General features: G+C 48.2%; 1 protein-coding gene across 4 annotated transcripts; it reads right to left on the bottom strand.

Annotated features, from left to right (window-relative positions):
* Positions 1–1,916: 1,916 nt before the first annotated feature.
* MPPE1 (metallophosphoesterase 1) lies at positions 1,917–23,982 on the bottom strand. 4 transcript variants are annotated; one of them, XM_069468566.1, is made up of 12 exons: positions 23,457–23,982; positions 22,730–22,817; positions 15,119–15,613; positions 12,868–13,260; positions 9,947–10,055; positions 7,444–7,547; positions 6,552–6,626; positions 4,959–5,067; positions 4,766–4,834; positions 4,560–4,682; positions 3,777–3,917; positions 1,917–2,752 (listed from the first exon to the last, which is right to left on the bottom strand). In XM_069468566.1, the coding sequence occupies exons 4-12, from the start codon at positions 13,146–13,148 to the stop codon at positions 2,570–2,572; spliced, it is 1,194 nt and encodes a 397-aa protein (XP_069324667.1). In that variant the 5' UTR covers positions 13,149–13,260; positions 15,119–15,613; positions 22,730–22,817; positions 23,457–23,982; the 3' UTR covers positions 1,917–2,569. The 4 variants fall into 4 exon arrangements, with proteins under 4 accessions (XP_069324667.1, XP_069324670.1, XP_069324668.1 ...); XM_069468569.1 differs by having other exon boundaries at positions 4,766–4,831; XM_069468567.1 differs by having other exon boundaries at positions 22,730–22,813; positions 23,471–23,982.
* Positions 23,983–24,104: the final 122 nt, after the last annotated feature.

The raw sequence follows: 24,104 nt of genomic DNA, 5'->3' as shown, positions 1-24,104 counted from the left end.
CATCTTGCTGCTGTCTGTCCTGCTCCGTGTCTGCCCCACGGGTGACCCCCAAGCCTCTGGGTACCCCTGCCCGCCCCCACCCCATTTGGTTTCGTAGCTTGTTTTCATTGAACACAACCTTCTGCAGCGTCCCCACCGTCACCTCCTACTCGGTGGCACTGCAGAGAAATCCCTGTGGGTCAGGGCCCTTTATTCATTCGTTCATTCATTGAATCATTGAGAACTCAGCAGTTGGGGAGAAAATGCATTTTGTTCGGGTTACCAAGCATGACCGCGAACCGTGTGCAGCGCGGTGAGCCGTGGCTCTTTCCGATTCCGCCTCCGACGCTGTAGGCTGGCAAGTGACTGCTCCTTCTGGTCTGCCTTGGCCCAGGACCTAGAACAGAGGCCAAGGGACATGACAAGAAGCCCCTTTCCAGTCATACTGAGAGTCGCTGCCAGCCTCAGGCATTTGAATTAGAGCTGCTTCGAGCTACTTCACATTTAGGCGGAAAAACTACTGCAAAATGTGGCCTGTCTAAAAATGGTTCTCTAAACTTCCACAGTCCCCTGGGCATAGGCTTATTCCGTAGACTTTCTGTGCTGTTGTTTCATTGCTGGTTTATTATACTGTACAGACCACAAAATGTAATATTCTTTTGTATAACTACTAAAGAAAAATCCTTGTAGATCTTTGTGCCTTGATCCTGGCTATCCCTGTAATAAGAAATGTGTTTTTATTGTGCTGAATAGCTTAATGTCAACATTTTCTGCCGCTCACTCTGAAAAAGAGAACAAATGGTATCCGTAGAATTTAGGATATTTTATCAGGTTGGTACTTTATAAAAGACTCCCTGGTTTAAAAAAAAAAAAAAACTGTAGGTTATAGGCATTAATCACCCACATCTTACCAACAACGTTGTACCAACATGGCAAGTGGCCACGGCCACCCGCTGGCACTTCTTGGAGCCTCAGCTGTCAAACCTGAACTCAGTTCAAGGTACAAATTGCAATCTAATCTTCTTTCAGGGAACCATAGGTTTTTTTTTTTTTTCTCTCCAGACACTATTTTTCTTGATTACTTTGCTAGTTAAAGACTTCTCAGTAATTCCCTTAGTCAAAGCTTTGGACACAGGCTCCCGTAATACAAGTAAACAAACAGTAAGAGAAAAACAAAATGGTATCAAATGTTTGTGTTTGGCCTAGGAGAATAAGGATGGCATCTCCATTTGTATTTTGAAGAAGAAATATGACAAAAGCTTTTTTTTGAACTATAAAGTCAAAATACATGGCTCTTTCTCACACTTGCAAGATTTGCAAATGCAACCTCAAATGTTGTGTTACACAAACAATATCTACAAAGTAAGAATTGCCATAGCAATCACACTTCATAGACTGTCTGTAGCCATAGCTTCGAGGGTAGGTTGCATAGGTCCAAATAATCTGTAAAAATGTCCAAAGTTAAGTTTTCAAGAGTACAGATCCAGAGAAATGACGGCCTACGTTACTACATTAATTCCCTTTTAGTTTTTAGTCTTTGATATTTAAAAGTTTACTCTGTAAATAAGCACTTCATAATCCTTTATGAACTCATCCAGATTTAAGTGCTGCTTTCTCATGAAAGGGTGACCACTTTGCCGACAGAGCAACAAACATCTCATCTCATCAGCATCATCCTCCTGCCCCCACCGACTGCCTCATAAAACTCCGCTGAACTGAGACATAGAAAGTGGAAATTATCTTCAGTTCTCTTGTACTTTCAAAGTAAAACATGAAGAAAAGTGAAGAGATACACCCCGCCAAAAAGAGTGAAGTATGCTGTTGTATGCATTACCACTCAGCAATTCCCCTCAAACTAAATGCCCTATTTAAAAGTTTGATTCAAAAAATCAGCCATACTGGTAGGAAAAAAACAAAAAGAACACATTTTATGTGGCTTAAAATTATCAAAACATTTATTTTCAAATACCAAAAGCCATATCCTCCTCCATTTTTTAAGTTTCTTTTGATCATTGAATGCATTAAATTCAGGTCCAACAACGTGGTCTCCTGTAGAGGAAATTACTTATCTAAAAACCTGATTCCATTAATTTCGTACAGAGGTACAAAAGTCTATAAAAACACTATGTTCCTGTACATTGCACCTATACTTTTATTTTAAGGATATGGCTTTACACTATACAGGAATTTGAGAACCACCTCATAGGCAGACAGAAGCAAACCCAATGTTTATGTACACACACTCCAAGTGTGTGTCGGGCTGCCAGGCCCTTCCTGGGGACGCAATGCCTGCGTCGTGCATGCAAGCAATGACATTAATGGCATTTACACACTGTACAGATGCAACCTTTGATGATCCATATATTTGATAAAAATGAGAAAACTGGTTTGTTGTAGAGTACACGTTCCATTTTTATAGCATGAGAACAGTACAATCGACTATTTATTCTGCAGTAACTCGCAGCAGTGATTTAGAGTCTCTGTGATGTCCACACGTGGTCTGGTCCTCCGCTCCACTCTTCGAGCTCTGCCTGAACTTCCATTTCTTGGGCTTTGATATTTATTGCTAAGTGCAGATGTCACCTGCTCTTCACGTCGTCCTAGGCTTTCTGAGCAGGTTCCAATCAAAAGGAAAAGGTGAGGCTAACAGCTCAAAGTGAGCAAATACGAGGACCGCAAGGAACACAGCTGCTCCGCAGTAGATGGTCAGAACCATGTCCTCACGTGGGAGGTAGCACTTGGACAGGGCATGACCTGTGGCTGTTATGCTGCCCTGGAAAGGAAAGAGGGACAGCACGCTGCAGTGAGCACACCAGACACGGCCTGCATACGACCGCCCAAATTAGAAACAGAAGGACAGGCCACCTTGGGTCACGTCGGGTGCGGCAGGGAAGTGGCCCTCCTCCCCTGAGACCAAAGGGCCTTCAGCCTGTACAAGTCACCGCTCACCAGCACAGACACTGGCAAAGTGTGCTTGGGCAGAGCGGGTGTGGGACGCTGGGCTCTGTACAACCTGCCCTGGGCCCAGTGGGTCCTGTCAGATGGCGGGGAAGGGGCATCTGTGACAGAGATGCAGAGAGGCACCATGGAGGTCAGCGGCCACGGTCAGTGAGGAACAAAGAGTTCAAGGGTGTCTTCAAGGCACTCGATACTGAAATAAGCCATCTGCTGCCTAGAAATACATGTGTCCAGGTCACCTCCATGGGCTTTTCTTCGTAGACATTTTTGTTATGTGGAATGACAGTGGCAAATGTTTTCATCTACTTTAAATTTGAAAACATTAGGTTTTCCTCACCTTTTTATGAAGCAGAAGTACCTGGTGGAAAAGCATTATGAAGGGGATGCGGGAACCCATGGCTACAAGCAAGGTCAAATGGCCATTAATGAAACATCTTTAATCAACCTGCAAAAGCTGTAGCATTTTCGGCCAGGGCAAAAGGGCACGTTTGGAAAATAAGAAGATAGAAGAGTACAGCTAATGAATAAATGATTTTCTGTTTCCTTAGAAAATTATACACACAGAGAGCGCAGTATCAGAGGACACTGCCCTCCCTGCAGGGCAAAATCCCACCCGGTAAGACGTGCCTCCCCCTCACATTCAGTGCCCGGGAACAAGGCCACGTCTGTTCCCAGAAAGGTGTGTAGAGAGGGACGGTGTGTAGAACTAAGTGTAAACGGAGGGGAGTTTATTTATGGCTTTTGTATATTTTTGAAGATTACCGCAATTAAATAGTTGATTACTGTGTTGATTTAAATACTTATGAAAGCTGTCAGACAAAAATAAACTTTCATGTTACCATGATGAAACTCGGGTTGTTTCTGTTCCTCCAACTGAACGAGGGGACGCTGAGCTCGGGGGGTCCTCCGGCGCGCAGCACGGTGCAGCCGCTGTGCGTGTGGCCGCTCAGGACCAGGCGCGGCCGCAGCCACCACAGCAGCTGCCGGGAGACACGAGGCAGCTGTCAGCGCGACCGCCACGCACGCGGCATAGTCCCTTCAGTTCCAGCCTAAATCCGTTTGTGCGGCCGCTTTGCTTTTCCCCTTAAAAGTCCCTCTAGTTTGTTTATACTAAATCAAAGGTGAGGTCGGCCTCCCAGAGAGAATCTACTCTTCTCAGCCCAGCTTTTATATATTTTTATTACATTTTATTTTTATAAATATTTGTATAAATTCATTTTATAAATATATTCTACAAATAGATTTGTATTTTATTATATGTAAGTGTAATATATGTGATATAAATATATGTAAGGAAGCACATTTTAATTAAGTCCCAAAGATTAGACTCTAAGTTCCATTCACATTTCCAGATGCATTTAAGTTGGTGAAAAGCAAACTCTGAACACAAAGAAGAGCTGAGAATACCAGGGCTGGAGACTAGGAAGCGGAAGTAGATTCGCTGCGGGGGAAGGAGCGCAGCGAGTCACTGAAAACCTGAGCCACTGCGGCCGCTGGAAAAGCCGGGGCAGCGCATCGGCCCTGTCCCCGCCCTGTCCCGCCCTGTCCCCGCACTGCTCCCTGCGGGGCAGCTGGCAGTCACACTGAGACTGAGGTCGCGCCCCGGCACCCTGCGGGCAAACCTTTTGTGAGGCCTCCCGAGAAAGCACGTCATATCGCTCCTGGAACGGGATGCTCCTTTCCTCGGGAGGGGCAGCATCGTCCCCAGAACAATTCTCGTCGCTTCTCCGATAAAGCGGGTAATGCTGTGCGGGATGGAAAGAGGAGTCGGCCGGGGCCCGCGAGCCCTGGGCCACCGCCCGAGCCCGCCGTGCCCCGTCCCGCTCACCTGCAGGAGGACGGGGGCAGACGCGGGCAGTGGCCGCCCGTCCCCACACTGGCCAGAAGCAGGACCCTGCTGGGCAGAAGTCAGGCTGTTAGTCCGCACACCTGACACCCACCAGATGGCAGCGAGGGCGGGGGCTGCGTGGTGAACAAAACGAAAGACGCGGAGCAGAGGGTGGCATTCCGGTGACTCCTACCTCCCGGGAGCAGTTCAGTCTGCGGGACACTGCGAGCAGCTCTGCCTCTTCTCTGGAGCAGAGGGTGCAGCGGTCCCCTTCCAGCGCCACACTGTTGACCGCCACAAAACTGAGGCAGACGGGAGCCAGCAGAAGTCAGCGCCACCGGGGACATGTGTTTCCTTTCCTCATGTCCCCATGGAAAGAAGACTAAGTTTCCACAGTGTGAAGAAACAAGCCCAGAACAGCTTTCAATCCCAGCTAGACTAATTGTGTGTTTTTAAGTAGGAGTCCATTTTCACAAAAATAGCACTACTGGGAGTTGGAGTCCCGGACATGGGAAAAGGTTTTGAAGCCCAAACCCGTGAGAAGCCCCAGGTACAGAGCCGGGGCTCGGAGAACCTCGCTGCAGCGCAGAGGCAGGGGGTGAGGGTAAGTGAAATGACACAGCAGGTGCTTAGAGCACAGCCTGCCACCAGGCCGAGCTCAGCAGATGTCAGAGAGTGTTACAGTTTCCGAGTTACGGCCAGTGAGGCACAGAGAACATTCGGTCACACAGGCACTCGGCAAGCCAGGCAGCAGCAGGGCGCTGATTAGAGCTGCCCAGGGACACACAGTCCCAGACCAGGATGACCACGAATCAGCTGTGGCTGTAACTGAAGCCTCTGCAACCACCTTCCCTTAGCTGCATTTTTTTATAGACTTGCACTAAATATGCTTTTACTTCCTATGCACATACCGCCTGGGCATGAAGAAGGTGCCTGTCAGTAAAGACCGCTTGAAATCTAACCAATTTTAGAGATAAAGAGCCGAGTTATCAAATGCTCGGAAATATGAAAAGCGTATTTAAGGTTTCTTAAACACTGTGTACAGGGGGAGGTACCTCAAACTGCATCTTGTCTGTTATGATCCGGGAAAGGAGGCCACCTGCTAGAGCCTGTGCCCTCTAGGTAGAGGGACGGAAGGTGAGCATTTGTGGAGAAACTGCTGGACAGAGGTGACCTCCCCACCAGCCTGTGAGCTGGGCAGCCACAAAAAGGACAGGAGGAACAGAAAAGGCTTCCTCTCCCACTCGTTTCTCCCGTGTCCTAACACACAGATCAGAAGACTCCCGAGGTGGGCGCTGCAGCCGCCTAGCGGCGGGGATCTGATGCAGTGGGTCAGGCTTGGGGCTGCGACACTGGTCGGAAGGTCAGGGTGGGCACAGAGCTGCAGACGCACCACAGACACACTGGCCACCAAGTCCCAGGACACCATGACTAGGGAACAGCCTTTGCAAAGTGAAATAAGTAACTTCTTATCAAATAAAAAAGACTCCTTTACATAGTGGGCTGATGGAACATAGACCACCCAGAGATAGTACAGAAAGAAAGAATATCATTCCCCCGAGGCTGGGCAGAGTCACAGACAGACTGAGTCTCTGTGCTTGTCACAGAAAACCAGGTCTGAGGTTTCCCACCCGTCGGCTCCCATGGTGCCACCAACGAGGACAGCCTGAGGCTCCACTGAACAGAGATCATAACTGGAGACATAGACCCAACACGGCAGTCACCTCTAAAAACTGAGGTTTCCAGGGACTAAAGGTCTTCATAAAATTTTACAAATAATACTCACTTAACGCCTTTCCAAGAAAACAGCCTTTCAGGTTTGAAAACTTTGTTGAACCGTTTAACTTTATATGTGGTCATCCTAAATTCAATTGCAAAAAGAAACATTTTTCAGGACAAGCCATTTTAGAACTCCCAGAGGACCATGAACACAGAAAGTGACTTTCAGAACATAAATTTCAGATCAGAATAACCAGCGTGTGGCCCCACCTGGCCCCAGGCTCTCCAGGCTCCAATCTCAGCTCCACCAGTTAATTACTATGGGCCTGGGGCAGGTTACTGAGCTCCCGGGGCCTCGGTTTCCCATTGGTACAATGGGAAAATACAAGGATCATGGTAAAGATTAAAAGAGTTAATATAAGGAAATAAAGTACTTCACACAGGCTGACACTTTATAAGCACTATAGCACTGTATAAATGTTAGCTACTAAAGGTCTGAATGGGCTGGGCGAGGTGGCTCACGCCTGTAATCCTAGCACTCTGGGAGGCCAAGGGGGGAGCATGGCTTGAGTGCCGGAGTTTGAGGTTGCAGTGAGTTATGATGACGCCACTGCACTCTACCTAGTGTGGCAGAGGAAGACTCTGTCTCAAAAAAAAAAAAAAAAAAAAAAAAAAATTCTGAATGGTCTTATTTTCTGATTCCTAATGAAAATAACTGGCCGTTAAATCAATATCTCCCAAGAGCACATACAATTCATTCATTCAACAGATGTTTGTTGAGGGTGTACTATGCGCCAAGATAAAAATCCCTTAAGGAGCTTACATTCCAGAGCTTATATCTTTTGAGGAAAACAAATTTCCTCAATACAGCACAAATAAGGTTTTCACCAGAATTTTAGCAGGTTTAAAATTATAGTTAACAAGAGCTCTCAGGTGCAATGCTTTAGTGAGTTACTTACTCATAGTGGAAGCCAATGTCATGGTTGCCAGCAACTACCTTCAGCTGCACATGACTTGGGTGTCTGAACATTTTCTGGAACCGTTCCACGTCATCTGCCCAGGCCTGAGAGAAAAGGATCGCTGCTGAGAGCCAGAGGACCCTCTCCTCCCTGTGGCCAAAATACATGATCCCTATTGTGATGAGAGAGGTTAACTCCCCTGTCAAAGCAGATGCCCATAAAGCTAATGTAGAAATTTAAATTTTTCATTCTGTATAATACTTCTTTTTCCAAGAGTCCAGTTAATACCTGAAATTATTTAATTTGATGCCTGTTAGGTTTGTTCCAGATGGGAACCCCAAAAATGTCACAAAGCCTGAGAAACAAAAGCCACAGGAGTCCGGAGAGCCCAAGGTCATAAACCTAACTTCGACCACAGACAGCTGCAGACCCCGGCACTCCTGTACCCCTCCCCTACCTCTGCAGGCGTTACTCGCTCCCACCCGCCCCCAGAACCCTCTATAAAACCCATGGCTTTCCCCTCCCTCGGGGCAGACACTTCTTGGCCTCCACCCATCTGCACCCAGATGCTCAAAATAAACAGCATTTTGCCACACACGAGGCTTCATGTGTCTCTCTCAGCTCCAGACCTAACAATGCCAAATTTTAATTAAATGGCATCCTCCCCCATCTTAAAACAACAACTGGCAATTCCCAAAAACATCTGGTTCATAGGCTGATGATTTCAAGATGCCTGAAGACCCCACGGACCCCGGATTGAGAATTGCTTAGATCTGTGCATCTCATAAGAACAGGCCCTTAGAAAATGTCAAGTAAATTCTTCATGTGTCTCAACCAAGACATGGATGAGAACATCCTTCAAAATGTACATTCCCCTGTGGCTGTAGCTGCAAGAATGAGAATTAACAAGATGTGTGTGACAAAAATACAAAAAAAAAAATTATTATAATTAATATTACAAGATTATCCTGATATTTGCTTTAACTATGAAGGCTTCAGAGTTATGTTAGTATAGTTCTTATTTTTATAAGCCTAAAAATACCAATTGGACAAATACCCTAGGGTGGGTAAAAATAAAAATAAATAAATAAATACTATCCTCTATTCTGGATAGTAATCGACTATATCCTGAAAGTTTTAAATATGGCACAACCTGGGGAAATACACTGGATAGAGAGTCCTTCAATACAAAGATTCTACTTTAACAAATAATAAAGTTAGAATAACATAAAATCAAAAAACAAACTTAGAAAAACATAAAATGTTGCCGTTAATTTGCAAAAGCAACATATACATCCAACTCCATCTTATAACTAGTTGCTTTTACATGTAACATTTTCATTCTCTCATGTAATTACAGCCTGCATCACAGCAGACATTGCAACTCTGTAAACAGCGAGTTCCTCTCAAACCCGAACCAAGATTTTCTATGTACAGCTATTGGATTGTCCTGGGAAATGCCAATGAGTTTTTAAAAAAATATCTCCCAAATAAAATCTCTTCAAAAAACCATTAAGGACTGAACATTTTTAACTAAGCAGCAAGAACACCTCTTTTTTTTTTTTCATTCATTCCAAGAACGTAGTAAGCAAAGCATCCTGACAGCTTAGGTGAGAGCAGCCTTTCTCTTTGGTTTGTAGAAAGGCTTACATCACCCCAACACCCAGGGAGGGGTCCTGGGCCCTCCGAAGGCAGAAGAACCTAACACCAAGTCCCCACGGCTCCTGCACCTCTCGCTCAGAAGATCAGAGGCCAGGAGCAAGCAACTTCTGTAGCACAGTCCTCATAGTGTAGTGGGGAGTGACAGAACATGAAGTTAAAGGCACATTCTAGCAAGTGACAGCTGAAATAGCAACCATCTTGCCTGTTTTCCCCTTTCCCAAGAGGTTCACAGAGCAGTACACATTCTAACAAAACAATGTCTGGCTAATCTACGTATTCCCTACATAGACAAACATAGGATTAGCTGACCCAACTCAAGATGAGCATTACAGGCCGGGCGCGGTGGCTCACGCCTGTAATCCTAGCACTCTGGGAGGCCGAGGCGGGTGGATCGCTCGAGGTCAGGAGTTCGAGACCAGCCTGAGCAAGAGCGAGACCCCGTCTCTACTAAAAATAGAAAGAAATTATATGGACAACTAAAATATATATAGAAAAAATTAGCCGGGCATGGTGGCACGTGCCTGTAGTCCCAGCTACTTGGGAGGCTGAGGCAGGAGGATCGCTTGAGCCCAGGAGTTTGAGGTTGCTGTGAGCTAGGCTGATGCCATGGCACTCACTCTAGCCCGGGCAACAAAGTGAGACTCTGTCTCAAAAAAAAAAAAAAAAAAAAAAAAGATGAGCATTACACAAATCCTAAGAACCTTCAAGACAGACTATACATTTTTAAATTCAATACAAGGCAAAACTTCCAACTTGAGCCAGCAGTGCTCCATGGATCCTCTGGGCTATTTGTGTTGGATTCTCAAAGCAGGATTAAGGTGTCTGGATTGCAAGATCCTACCTGGGGGGAGCTCCACTTCCCTTCATCAAAGACATCCCCCAGAATGAAGACAACGTCTGGCTTCAACAACCACAGAGCCGTCTGGAAGGCTCTCTCCATTTGCCATTCCCTGGGGCAGCAGGAAAAAGCAGGGCATCAGTCTCTTTCCTGCCCATTCTCCTTGTAACCCTGCCCTTGCACTCCCACCCCCTGCTTGGAGAGGCCAGTGAATCTGTAGCTGATTAAATGCGGGTAATTACGGTGCCAAAGGGGCGACCCTCCCACACACCTTACACACTGACTTCCACTGTGTGGTGTCAAGATCTGGCCCCGCACCACACCCTGAAGCCACCTCAGTCAAGAGAGTCCTAGGGATCTGAGAGCCTGATGCCGCTTCCAGAGGTGCCTAATTTAGACCCATTTTGCACCACACTGAGGAAATGATAACATCTGGCTTAAATTTCTCTGCTTAAAGGGACCGCAACTTCCTTCTTCGCTTCAGAGTGGAGGGAAGACAGTGAGAGAAACAGACAAGCCAATATCCAAACAGTGGACTCTGCAGATTTCAGACAAGCAAATGAAAAGAGCCTGGGATCTGCAATCTCACAGGCAATGGCTTCAAATCCCAGCTCTGTCTGCTGACGAGCTGTGTGGCCTTGAGAATGTTACCTACCCTCTCTGCGCCCCAGTTTCTTCATTAGTACATGGAGATTTAAAAAAAAAAAAATCCTACTTGCATAGGATAGTTGTAGGATTAACTAAGATAATGTTTATAAAGTTCCCAGCACCGCACAAGCACACAGTAGGTGCTCAAAACTGTCAATGCGTGCTCAGCCCTCCCTCCCTTCTCCCTAACCAGCTCCAGCCTGTGTCATTTTCCTAAGGATCCCGAATCGTCCCTCTTTGTCAAGGCCTTCTCCAGGCTGTTTCTCCTCTACACAAGGGGACTGCTATGTTCTGAGATACATTAATACAAATAGCGGAAGGTACTTTTCAGTCAGAGGAACCTCCAGACCCTGGCAAACCACCGCATGCCCACATTACTACCTAACAGCTTTTCACTCAATATAACTCTCAAAATACATTTCTCAGTTGTTCTTGATTTAATGCTCTTCGCCCTGAAGGAACCCAGGCTCACAGCAGCAGGAGGCGGGGCAGGCTGCAGGACCAGTGCCGGGGAGGGCGGATGGGCAAGGCCGGGCACAGGCTCACGCTGGTGCTTCTGGAACTCGCCTGCCTTTGGTTTAAAACTCTTGGTAAAAGGTCAGGCAGCCCCTGCCCCCTTCCTCCTTTCTGCCTGCCTCCCTCCCCCACCCCTGGGGACAGTACACATCCCAGCCCCCAACATCAGGTTCAGCATGTCACCGCACCGAGGACAGTGCCTCTCACAAAATAAAGACGTGTTTGGAGAGGCACAGCACAGCCATGTTAAGGAAAAGGGGTCAGGGGTCTGGGGTCGCCAGGGGCAAGGAGAGCGCTGCTGACCCGACAACTGGAGCCCCACGGAGGCCACCTCCCGCTGGCACGGGTCAGAAGCCCCGAGGGGGAGGTGACGGATAAGCAGAGTGGCTCATGCCTACAAGGGAACGTGACTCAGCCCTAAAAAGGAAGGAATTCTGCCACAGGCAGCAACGCAGAGGACCCTGGAGGGGCACTGTGCTGCATGAAATGAGCCAGTCACAGAAGGACAAATACTGCCTGGTCCCAACTATGTGAGGTCCCCAGAGGAGTCAAAGTCACAGTGACAGCAAGTAGAATGGTGGGTGCCAGGGCCTAGGCAGGGGGAGAATGAGAAGTGGGTATTTAATGGGTGTAGAGTCGCAGTTGGGGAAGATAAGAAAGTTCCAGAGGCTGGGGGCAGCGGCTCACGCCTGTAATCCTAGCACTCTGGGAGGCCGAGGTGGGAGGATCGTTTGAGCTCAGGAGTTCAAGACCAGCCTCAGCAAGAATGAGACCCCATCTCTACCAAAAAAAATAGAAAGAAATTATCTGGACAACTAAAAATATATAGAAAAAATTAGCCAGGCATGATGGCACATGCCTGTAGTCCCAGCTACTCGGGAGGCTGAGGCAGGAGGATCGCTTGAACCCAGCAGTTTGAGGTTGCTATGAGCTAGGCTGATGCCACGGCACTCTAGCCTGGGCAACAGAGTGAGACTCTGTCTCAAAAAAAAAGAAAAGAAAAGAAAAGGGAAAAAAAAAGAAAAGAAAAAAAAAAGAAAGTTCTAGAGCTGGACGGTGGTGACCGCTGCATGACAAGGTGAACATGCTTAATGCCCTGAACTGTCCACTTAAAAATGACTAAGATGATGAACTTTACATTATGTGTATTTCACTGCAATTAAAAATAATTAAATTGTCCAAAAGTGAAACATGAAAAAAATAATTAAAAAACAAAAAAGCTTTCTGGTGGGAAAACAGATGGACCACACTGGCCTGGTCTGAGTTGGAGACACAGGAGCTGACCCCTCTCCAGGGCGACAGCCACAATCTGCTCTGGCCCTCTGCTGTCCGGAGGACGGTAAAAACCCAAAGGGCTTAAAATTACACACCAGCAAAGCTGAGAGGGGCCCAGGAACCCAGGTCTGTGTCCTCCCAAGGGGACCAGTCCCAGGTGCTGGGCACTGCATGGCCCCTTCACACACCTATGCGGCTTCTTCTCTCAACCTGGTCACAAGCAGGGAGGCAGCGGCTTGGTGGGGCCCTGCTAACTTTTCAAAGTCAGAAAACTAATCAGGAGCCCAGATCTGACTCGCAGATTATGGGGCCCTGTATATATGTTCAGTAAATAATAAGCTCAAGGAAAACTCAAATGCCCACAAATGTCCTTTGAGAAGAAAATAACTAAGAGTTACCTAAAGCCATTAACCCCGAACTGTGGTAAGAGGGCTATACCTTTTTGCCTGTAGAATTTCAAAAGGATTCCTGATTTTACTTCTTACCTTCGTAATTTGTCTAGCCAGTGGCCTCTGATTTCCCCAAGCAAGTGGGTGTCTGCCAAAAACATGGCTTTCAGCACAGGCTCAAAAGTCGCTTGTTCACCTTCATAGGCTGGAGTGTTCACCTCAGGCCAGTCACACCGAAAGATCACTAAGTAATAGACTAAAAATTCACAAAATAGAAGCACAGCAAAGACAACAGCTATGAGTTTCAATAGCAATGAACTCCTCCTCTTTAATGGACGAAAACTCCGCCTTCCAAACCCGGGTGTGATCAGAGCCATTTCTCCTGCCCAGCAGTTGCCAGCAACTAAGATTTAAACCCATCAAGCAGTCAGCATGAGAACCGTAGGGCCTGGGTAGAGTGGAGACGGCATCCAGGTCTTAGCTGTGTACCTACAGGGAAAAGGAGAAGAACTGGGTTGTGTTCTTTAATAAAGCCGGTCCCCCACCTCCCTCTACTAAGAACCCGTCAGTTACAGAATCCTGTCTACACTCCCGCACACTCCGCCCTGTACTGTCACAATGACAGCGCTCCAGATTACTGACAAGGAAGACAACTGACCCCTTCAAGGTCTACGCCTCCATACGATAGAATAACGCCATTAGAATGATTTCCCACTGAGATGACGACGTTTTAATACTCTAGAAATCAACAAATAGAAACTAATCTGAGGCCGGGCGCGGTGGCTCACGCCTGTAATCCTAGCACTCTGGGAGGCCGAGGTGGGCGGATCGTTTGAGCTCAGAAGTTCGAGACCAGCCTGAGCAAGAGCGAGACCCCATCTCTACTAAAAATAGAAAGAAATTATATGGACAGCTAAAAATATATATAGAAAAAAAATTAGCCGGGCATGGTGGTGCATGCCTGTAGTCCCAGCTACTCGGGAGGCTGAGACAGGAGGATCACTTGAGCTCAGGAGTTTGAGGTTGCTGTGAGCTAGGCTAACGCCACGGCACTCACTCTAGCCTGGGCAACAGAGTGAGACTCTGTCTCAAAAAAAAAAAAAAAAAAAAAAAGAAACTAATCTGAGGATGTGTGTTAAGGGAGGAGACACGATGGGAAAATTCAACAAATACTGTGTCAGAGTCATTCAACTTCCAGAATGACTCACCACCCCTACAGCCGTAAAAGTCAACAGGTCAGAAGCCCTTGGTGATATGTTGCCTTTGGTGTGAATTCATCACTTTTCGACTCTGCTTTTCTACAAAAACAATGAATACTCGTGGACGATGTGCTGCAAAGATCCAAGGAATTCATTCCACACTGGACTTAGGTCAGGACCTGACAGAGCCGCTGCCATCTGTGAATGGAGTATTGAACCTGCAACCACTTTATGTATGTTTCCACAAAAATGGGTTTTGCCCTGCAAAGCCTTGAAATTCTGGATGGCCTTCCTTTATGAGACATGGGTGTGCACTGGCTTCCCTATGGGAACCTTCCAAATGTTTATGGATTCATCCCGAATCTTAGATGAGCTTTGCCTCCTGTAAAGAAAGCATCTGTTTTTGAGACCTCTGAAGGGAAAGGTTGGTAAACAGTTGCCCTGATACAGGCGTCAGAGGCGGTGTTGTACTTCCAGTTCCTCAACTCATGCTCAAGATGAGAGCCCGAGGAAGACGGTGACCTTCCCAGGGGGCTGTAGGAAGCTCAGGTATCAGAGAAGCCCCTGAAGTCTTGCAGGGATGGGGGCTATGGGAGACACTTTCCAGAGACCCTAATTGAGCAAGAAAAAATCTGGCCAATGTGGTGGCGCACACCTGTAGTCCCAGCACTTTGGGAGGCTGAGGCAGGAGGATCACTTGAGCCCAGGAGTTTGAGGCTGCTGTGAGCTGTGATCACGCCACTGCACCCCAGCCTGAGTGACAGAGTCAGACCCTGTCTCTTAAAAAAAAGAAAATGAAAAGAGAAGAAAAAAAGAAAAAAGAAAATCCTTTTCTGGAGAGATGATTTTCTAACATGAATCCAGGAACTTCATATCATTCATGGGCATGGAGTCGAGAACACTCTCCCTTCCACGGGCTCTACAATACTCTCTGAGAAATGCAGGCTGCTCACATCTGCACGTGGAAATTAAGAACAGGCCCCAGTCCTGTAAGAGTCCCTAGCTTGTGTCACAGTGGGGTTCTACACTAAGCAGCCACTAAGATACGGAAAAATTTTAAACTTTACCTAAAGAAAAGTAAATGGGGGTGAACGTGTACTTTGAGCCATCATCAAAAGTTTAAAACTTAACCAAAAAGCGGGAAATACCTTCAGAAACTGATACATGAGGAAACGTTTTCACGAGTATTCAAACGGGGCGTCGGAGGCCGGGCGCTAGGCCATGGGCACCCTCTGCGTTTGCGGCTTCTCGGGTGACAGGCTGGGAGCGGTGCAGCTGGCGGCCCGGGGCTGCGGCGGGGGCTCTCACCACGCCTCGAAGTAGAATGACATCACCTATACCACGTACTTGCTTAAAAAGGGAAGCAAAGGCTAGATTCTAAGTATGTCCTTTCAGATAGAGAGGTCAGAGGCAGCCTTGCTGTCGTCTGGGCTCCACGGCTCTTACTGGAATTCTCCTGGGAAAACCCACGCCCGCCTCAGCCGGGCCCAGCCCATGCCTGGTCACGTGATGCACCTCCTCTTCTTCACTTGGAACTCCTGGGACCTGCTTCCTCTAAGGTCACACCACATGTGCCACATAACCAGAATCACCATATATTTTTAGCTTCCAACTGGGGACATCTTTCAGAGTGAAAAGTGGCACTAATAAAAAAAAACAAAAAACAGGACAATGGCGTAAACCAAGACTGTCCCCGGCAACTCAAAACATGCAGCCATGCCCTGCGTGACTCCACTCCGCACCGACAGGAGAAACCTGCAGTGCCTGTCTGCCGGCCTCCACCTGCTCTGCAGCCAGACTTCGGAATGACCGCACAAACGCCGTCAGTGCCACGCACCAGTGTGGCTGAGGGGGTGGACCCTGCCTGGCTGACACTCACAAGAGAGAAAAGAGACTCTAGGGAATAATGAATATTTCCTTTATGCCTCCCAATTTCCTTTGTTATGATCAAATCAAAACTATCTGTGAACTAAGATAAAATTTTAAGGCTCATCCCCCCCACCGGCTGACTGAATGGACCCCCTCGTGGCCAAAGGAATATCCTAAAACTAAATTGCCTTCCAGGAGGAGGGAGGTCAAACATGCCTCTTCATGACCCCTCCCTTCTTGGGGACATCCTTTATAACCCATTAACAAGCCTACAGGGCCTCAATTTACACAACAAATCTGTGTCCCGTGGCTTATCTCTGATAACACCAACTATGTTAAAACATTCCAAGCCTTTAGACAAAGCTTCATGTCTTTAACCAATTACAAGCCAAAGAATCTTTAAACCCACCTATAACCTGTAGGTTCCTCCCCCCTGCCCGCCCCCAAGATGGCCCACCATTTTGGGCCAAACCAATGTATGATTCCCACGTATTGATTTATGACTTTACCTGTAACCCCTGTCTCCCTGAAAGGTATAATACCAAACTATAACCCAGCCACACCGAGTCCACCTGCTCAAGGCCTCTTGGGTGGGCGTGGCTCCAGGTCATGGTCCTCAAATTTGGCTCAGAATAAATTTCTTTTTTGTTGTTTTTTTGTTTTTTTTTGTTTTTTTTGAGACAGAGTCTCACTCTGTTGCCCAGGCTAGAGTGAGTGCCGTGGCGTCAGCCTAGCTCACAGCAACCTCAAACTCCTGAGCTCAAGGGATCCTCCTGTCTCAGCCTCCCGAGTAGCTGGGACTACAGGCATGCGCCACCATGCCCGGCTAATTTTTTCTATATTTTTTTAGCTGTCTATATAATTTCTTTCTATTTTTTTAGTAGAGATGGGGTCTCGCTCTTGCTCAGGCTGGTCTCGAACTCCTGAGCTCAAACGATCCGCCCACCTCAGCCTCCCAGAGTGCTAGGATTACAGGTGTGAGCCACCACGCCCAGCCAAATTTCTTTAAAATTATTTTACAGAGTTTGGTTTTTTTCCGTTGACATATCAAAAGTGAACATTTGATCTTAATCTTTTTCTTTCAAAAGGCCTAGAGGCTCTGAAAATCCTAAAACCTAAGCCCCAAACAGCAGGTGAAACTTGCTAAAACCTTTGCTTCCTCGAACTGTAGAGCACTACCTGACAGGGGAGGCTCATCTGGTGTGTGAGCCTCTGCTGCCTCGCAGGTCCCCAGTTCCCCGGATGGAACACCAGGGTGACAAGCTGCCAGTTGCTCTCCTGCACCCACTCCTGTTCATCAGACAGAAACTTGCCTGGGCAGCTATGACTGTAACCAGCTCTGCGAACAAATTTCAATGACCCCTGTAAGTTTTTTATAATTTTCTCCTTTAACTATTATACTTGACCTTTTGAGTTATTTCCCAGAAATGGTGGATTTTCTGCAAGAGGAAGGAGCTGAGATTCTGAACGCCCCCGGGCAGCCTTCCTGACCACGATTCTCCAAGCCCCGCACCCTGCCCCAAAGCACGTGGCCCCTGGTTAGTCACCCCGAGACCTGCCCCAAGGCACCTGGCCCCTGGTTAGTTACCCCAGACCTGCCCCAAGGCACGTGGCCCCCCCATTAGTTACCCCCAAGACCTGCCCCAAGGCATATGGCCCCTGGTTAGTTACCCCGAGACCTGCCCCAAGGCACGTGTCCCTGCACCCCCTCCCCCCCTTAGTTACCCGAGACCTGCCCCAAGGCACGTGGCCCCCCATTAGTTACCCCGAGACCTGCCCCAAGGCACGTGTCCCTGCACCCCCTGCCTCCCTTAGTTACCCGAGACCTGCCCCAAGGCACGTGGCCCCCCATTAGTTACCCCGAGACTTGCCCCAAGGCACGTGGCCCCTGGGTAGTTACCCCAAGACCTGCCCCAAGGCACGTGGCCCCCCCATTAGTTACCCCGAGACCTACCCCAAGGCATGTGGCCCCTCCTTGAAAAGCCCGAGATCTCCCTTAGAGAGATGCTTTTGAGGCACCTTGTCTTATTATCCTTACAAGAGGGAAAAAAGTTCCTATTAAATTTTAGGCATATTTTCGTATTAAAAAGTTCTTTCTTCCTTGGCAAGCCTCATGGTTTCAATAATTGGATCTTTCTACAACGAGCAGAGGAGCAACTTGACCTAGGCCGAAACTCCTGTGAACAATGGACCCCCTCCTGGATGAGGGGAGGCCCTAAAACTGAATTGCCTGCCGAGAGGAGGGAGGTCAGACATGCCTCATCATGGCCCCTCCCTTCTTGGGGACATCCTTTGTAACCCATTAGCAGGCCTAAGGCTTTGCAAGACAAACCTGCAGGTCCTCAGTTTACACAACAAATATATGTTCATGGCTTGTCTCTGACTAACAGCTCCTTATCTTAAAACATTCCAAGCCTTTAGACAAAGCTTCATCTTTTAACCAATTACAAGTTTAAAAAGTCTCTAAAACCTACCTATAACCTGTAAGCGCCCCCCCTCCCTTCGAGATGGCCCACCTTTTCGGGCCAAACCAACATATGCCTTCTACATATTGATTTATGACTTTACCTATAAACCCTGCCTCCCTAAAATGTCTAAAACCAAACTGTAATCCAACCACAAGTCCACTTGCTCAAGGCTTTTTGGGCGTGGCTCTGGTCATTTGGCTCAAATTTGGCTCAGAATAAAGCTCTAAATTATTTTACAGAGTTTGGCTTCTTTTCCATTGACACCTCCTTGCAGTTTCAACATGACTAAGAGGTGCAGGTGAAAGGACGGTGGGTCTTGTGAGCAAAATGAATCAGCCCTGCTCCCTCCACCCAGCTACATGAAGGAGCCCAGCAGACAAGAGGAAATGCAAATTTTTTTTTTACAGTGCTAGACCCATTGACTAAAACTACCTTCTAGCATCCGTTCCTATAGCCTGGAGTAGTTCCTGAGAAGCTCCTGGATGACAGCATGGGGACAACTGGGGACAATCTCCAGAGGTATCTTGAGGGCAAAGTTCCTTTTTCCCTAAAGCAAAGGGAACGGGATGCAGCAGCTTCACACAGCAGACTCCAAATCTGCTGGCAGATAAGAAGAGAAGGAGGGGAGATGGCAATTCACAACAATCTACTATTTTTCTCTTTGTCCCCATAAAAGCAGCAAGCCACTCGGCCTAGCTGGTGGCATCTCCCTTCTCCTTTGGGATGCCACGCAGGCTCTCTGCTGTCTTCCCCACCCCCTCTTTTTCATTCTCTTGTCTTTCTGAAAAATAAATTTTGCTTATAAATAAAAAGATTTCTCTGTGTGAGAAATCTTTCTCCACGGCGACGTGAGCACCTACAGGTTTCCCACCCCAACACAGGAAGCAGTGGCGAGGGGTGGGTGGGCTGCAGACAGGCGGGTTGCCCAGCGCAGGGTTCAGGGGCGGATGGGACACAAAACTGCGTCCTCTGGCTGCCCTGGACCAAATGAGCAGGCAGAGGACACAGAAAGTCCAGGGTTTGCAGTTCCAGGCAACCTGAGCCCACACCGCCCGCCTCCCCGCATGTCAGGCGCCCACAAACCAAAGGTTAGGGGAGCTCTGGCCCTTCCCCGAACTGCTATGTTCTTCTTCCCGAAAAGAAATAAAAAATATCCTGCACAGAGGCATTCAACCGGAAGAGGACTTGGAAGGAAAGAGGGAGTGACGTAGGGGTGGGCAGAACAGGAAGCTCGAGAGCCCGGGGGCAGCCATTTCCGCCAATACCTGACTCCAACCACCCTGAACAAGGAAGTCGCCAGCAAGCCGCCAGGCCAAGACCCCCCCAAGGTGGGTGAATTACTAAACCAGATGCCTATGAACTGTTTGTGCTCACCTTTCTGTGACAGCAGGTTATGAACAGTGCGGGTCAGACACGGGATTTTTGAACATTTGAAAACATTATCATTGCCCCATAGGGTGTCCCCTCCTGCTTGGGAGAGGACCCCTACTCTATGGAGTAGGATCTCTTGTCTCTGTCTCAATAAAACTTTCCTATAGCTAGTTGGCTCACTCTTGAATTTAAGCCATTCATATTAAAATAATGTAGAGACCCAAGGTAGAAACAGTCATCAAAGTCTGATTTTTATAAAGGTATAGATAGAGCCAGAAGTTAACTAGCCATCGTTCCCTAACATCCTTGCTGCTGTAATTGGTCACTACTTAATGGCACTATCCTCCCTGACAGGTGCAAGGTGTGTGACTCCTCCCCCCCGCCCCCACTTCTACAGAGAACACCGCGGTTGTAAATCTTAAGACTGGAATTTGAGGTACTTTTCAGACTCTGCATTCCAGGGGCACCCAACCAGACCCGTGGATAGGTGTGGGAATGGATCCAACAGCCCTGAGACCCTCTGCCCAGGAGGTCTGAGAAGATAATTTCTACACCCCAACCCTATGAGCTCATCCCCTACCAATCAGCAGACCCAATTGCCTAGCCCTTTGTTTGCCAAACCACTTTTAAAAACCTTAGCCCCCAAATTCTGGTGGAGATGGATTTGAGAAGTTACTCCCATCTCCTCACCTGGCGCTTTGCAACAGTAACACTGCCCGGCTGCAAGCCCTGCTGTCTCACTGTCCCGGCCATCGCGGGGCAGCGGGCAAGGGACCCTGCAGGGCTATAAAGAATTCTTTCCCAAGAAGTCAAAGATCCACTTGCCAAGGGCTTTCTTCCCTTCACTGGGACACCCCCTGCATCCGGAGGGACGAGAGAAGGGAAAGAAGAGGGAAGGAAGGAGAACAGGAAGAGGCAGGGCAAGGGCTGCTACACATGTCCTTGAGAAAACCCTAACACCGCGTGAATTGGCTCTCTGGCATAACGTGACCATTTTTAAAACAACAGAACCATATTTACAAAACTTCTAACACCAGATCCCTAAACAGAATTCCTTTTCCTCAAATCTTGGGACACTCCCTTTCTTCTTCTACCTAACATATATCAAATTAGTATTCCCAAGGCTGTCTCCAATGTTATGGCCAAAACATTCCCACCTTTTCCTCCTGAAATGAACACAGAATAATTTGTAGAGCTAATGGGGTGGGGAAAAGGACCCATTCTCTCCCTAGAGATGGCACCGACAAGGCCATCGCACCACTCGGAGCCACTCATTAGGCGATGTCACTCCTACCTGATGGCTGCTTCCCCGTGGGTACACAGGGACCTCATTTCACTGACTTCTAGGCTAAGCCTGACTCCAGCCACAGGCACCAGGCCCGCCTCATTCCCGTCACAGCTGAAGGAAACCTGCCGCCCACCAGCAACTGGGAGCCCTGCAGACCTCCCAACCCTGGGCAGACCTGTGCAAAGGGGGCCCCGCCTTCTTGGCAGGAAACAGGAATATATGAGAGCTCTTGGGGGAATTAGCCACTTGTCAAATATTTTATCCTATATGCGCTGAATCTCCAGCAGCAGAGAAGCCGCTACGCTGAACTGGAAAGAATCCAAAAGGCAGCTCTGCTCTGTGGCTTTGGGCGGCCCACAGCGCCTATCTCACTGATGTGACGATTGATAGAAATAATGCAAATAAAACTGCTATTTTGTTTGTTTGTTTGTTTGTTTGAGAAAGGGTCTAGCCCTGTTGCCCAGGCTGGGGTGCAGTGGCATCACCACAGCTCACTGCAGCCTCCAACTCCTGGGCTCAAGCGATCCTCCTGCCTCAGCCTCCTGAATAGCTGGGACAATAGGCACCCACCACCATACCTAGATAATTGTAAAATTTTTTTGTAGTGACGGGATCTCACTATGTTGCTCAGGCTGGTCTCAAACTCCTGGGCTCCAGCAATTCTCCAGCCTTGGCCCCCTGAAGTGCTAGGATTACAGGCATGAGCCACTGCGTCCAGCCAAAAGTGCTACCTTGAAAAAGTAAACCCTCCTATAAGGCAAGCACGTCAGAATTAGATTTGAAGGTAAACCTTGGCATCCAGTAAGTCCCAACAGGCTTGATGTAACAATAATCAACTCAAAGAGCCGTGGTTGGATTAGGGAGAATGAAGACAGCGGAAAATAAAAGCCAATAACCGAAGAGAAACTGGAGGCGGTGGCCCTCTCGGGCTCATGCCCAGTTCTCTCCACTCACTCACTGCGCTGTGCTGAGTCACCATCCCCTTTCCTCGTGAAAAGTAAACCTTACATTTTATCTCAACCACAATAAACAGACACACAGCCAGAATAAGTGAATGCTACTATCCCCTCCAAGTCCCGGCTCCCAAGGTGAAAGGAGAGAAAACGTGTTCTTGCTTAGACTACATGAGCAGGGGTCTGGTGCTTCAGAGGAGCATGGGCACTGCGCCTAAGCCCCGTGTGCCTGTCTCCTCTGCTCACTCAGTACGTAATGGAAAAATGTGTTTAACCATCCGGTACCACCAGGCTGCAAAAATAAGAAACATGAGGCTTGGATAAGGTCTATATTCCATGTGGTTGTCATTCCTGTGATTTAATGATGAAAAATTCTGTCCATATTAGGAGCTTTCCTTTGCATTAGCAGGTTTGGGTTTAAAAATCAAAATTAGTAGTGGGACACAGTGGCACACCCCCGTAATCCCAGCTACTTGGGAAGCTGAGGCAGAAGGATCACTTGAGCCCAGGAGTTCAAATCCAGCCCGGGCAACTTAGCAAGACCTCGTCTCTAAATAACCAAATAAACAAAACCAAAATTACTTAAACTGTTACTGTTTTCACTCCCTAAATTCAATTTGTCAGTTTTATTAAGATTATCAACTGAAAACCCAGCAGGAACACCGTACAGCCTCCGCATACGGTTCAGGCTGTCCTGGGGTCCAAAGGTAGACATACATGTCTCTGGAACCCCCAGACGTGACTGCAAAATAAAGGGACTAGGTTAGACACTACCTGTGATTTTCCAGGAGAATCACTGAGTCACCTCACCTTTTACAGACTTTGTGCTGCTGGTGGACCGAGACGCGAATGAAGGCTGTGGGTTGGCATCTGCTCCCTCAAATCAGAATGTGTCTATCTGAAATATTAAATAAAACAGAAAATGTGTGATTTGTTGCTGAATGATCTTTTATTTAGTGACCTATTGACAGGTAACCTGACCAACCTTGAAAGTAAAAAAGCTGAGAAGCTAAAGAAAAATGACATTGCGTTATTTTTCAAAAATAAGTCTTTTAAATTATAAAATACCTGCATTTATATATAATACATGTATACAGCATTGTTCTATGTGCCAACATATGTGAATAATAGCTGAAATCCATAATTGGCAGCAAAATATTTTATCTTTGAATTTTTTAACTTCAAAGCTATCATTAAATATCTAAATCCTTCCCCCACAAAAACGTAAAAAATTTTAATATGCACTGACCTGTAGCTTTTTTCTCTTGTTCATTATCTTAAATATATTACCACAGTCTCATCAATGGCTATTTGCATTTGAAATTTTCCATCTTAAGTGGTATTTTTAAATGGTAAGATGAATTTTTTTTCAATCTACACCAGCAGAGAGAGAGACCCCTGAAGTAATCGAGATTTTCCAGCAAACAATTTCCAGAATGCTGTTTTTTCAATAAGCTAACTTGCAATCCTGAAAGAGCAAGGTTTCATTTTGCAGTGGTGAGAAATAGCAATTAACCTAAGGTTTAAATGTTGTAACCTGGGCACAAGAACGCGTCTAAAAACCACGCTTTCCCGGCGCTCCGCACCCCGCGAGGCAGAAGGGCTGCAAAGCCCCGGCGAGTCCTTTGGCGCGTCCCCGCGTCGGGTCCCGGCAGGCAGGGCGACCCCGGCCCCGCAGCCCCAGCCCGGCTGCGCCCCGCCGGCTTCCTGTTTCCGCAGCCGCGCCCCGCGCGTCACTGTCGACCTGAAACCCCGCCGCGGGGCCTCGGCCCCGAGGAGGGCCCCGGCGGCCGGGGCAGTGCGGGACTCCGGAGACCGGATCCAGGCAGAGGCCGAAACGTACGCCTGGTGCGCGGTCCCCCGCTCTGCGTCCTCCGCGCCAGCCTTAAAGCGCCTTCTGGGCTTTCCGTCCGCTCCGGCCCGCAGTGCGGTCGCTCCGCTGGCACCGCCGGGAAGTCGCTGCGCGGGGCCTGGGTGCAGGGCGCGGGCGACGCGCGGAGAGGACTCGTTAGGGCCGGGACAGGACGGGCGGGAGCGCGGGCGGCGCAGGGCCCCGCGGCTGGAGGACGCGCGGCCGGCCTGTCCCCGCCCCGGAGCCCCCGGTGCCCAGTCACAGCCCACAGCCCGGGCCGCCCTGCCCGGCCCTTCCCGCTTCCTCCCTCCCGGGCCTGCGGCTCCCGCGCCC

The sequence above is a fragment of the Eulemur rufifrons genome, chromosome 5 (genome assembly GCF_041146395.1).
Source record: "Eulemur rufifrons isolate Redbay chromosome 5, OSU_ERuf_1, whole genome shotgun sequence".
NCBI lineage: Eukaryota > Metazoa > Chordata > Mammalia > Primates > Lemuridae > Eulemur > Eulemur rufifrons.
The sequence above is the reverse complement of the archived record's forward strand: the minus strand, read 5'-3'. Positions and strand labels throughout refer to the sequence as shown.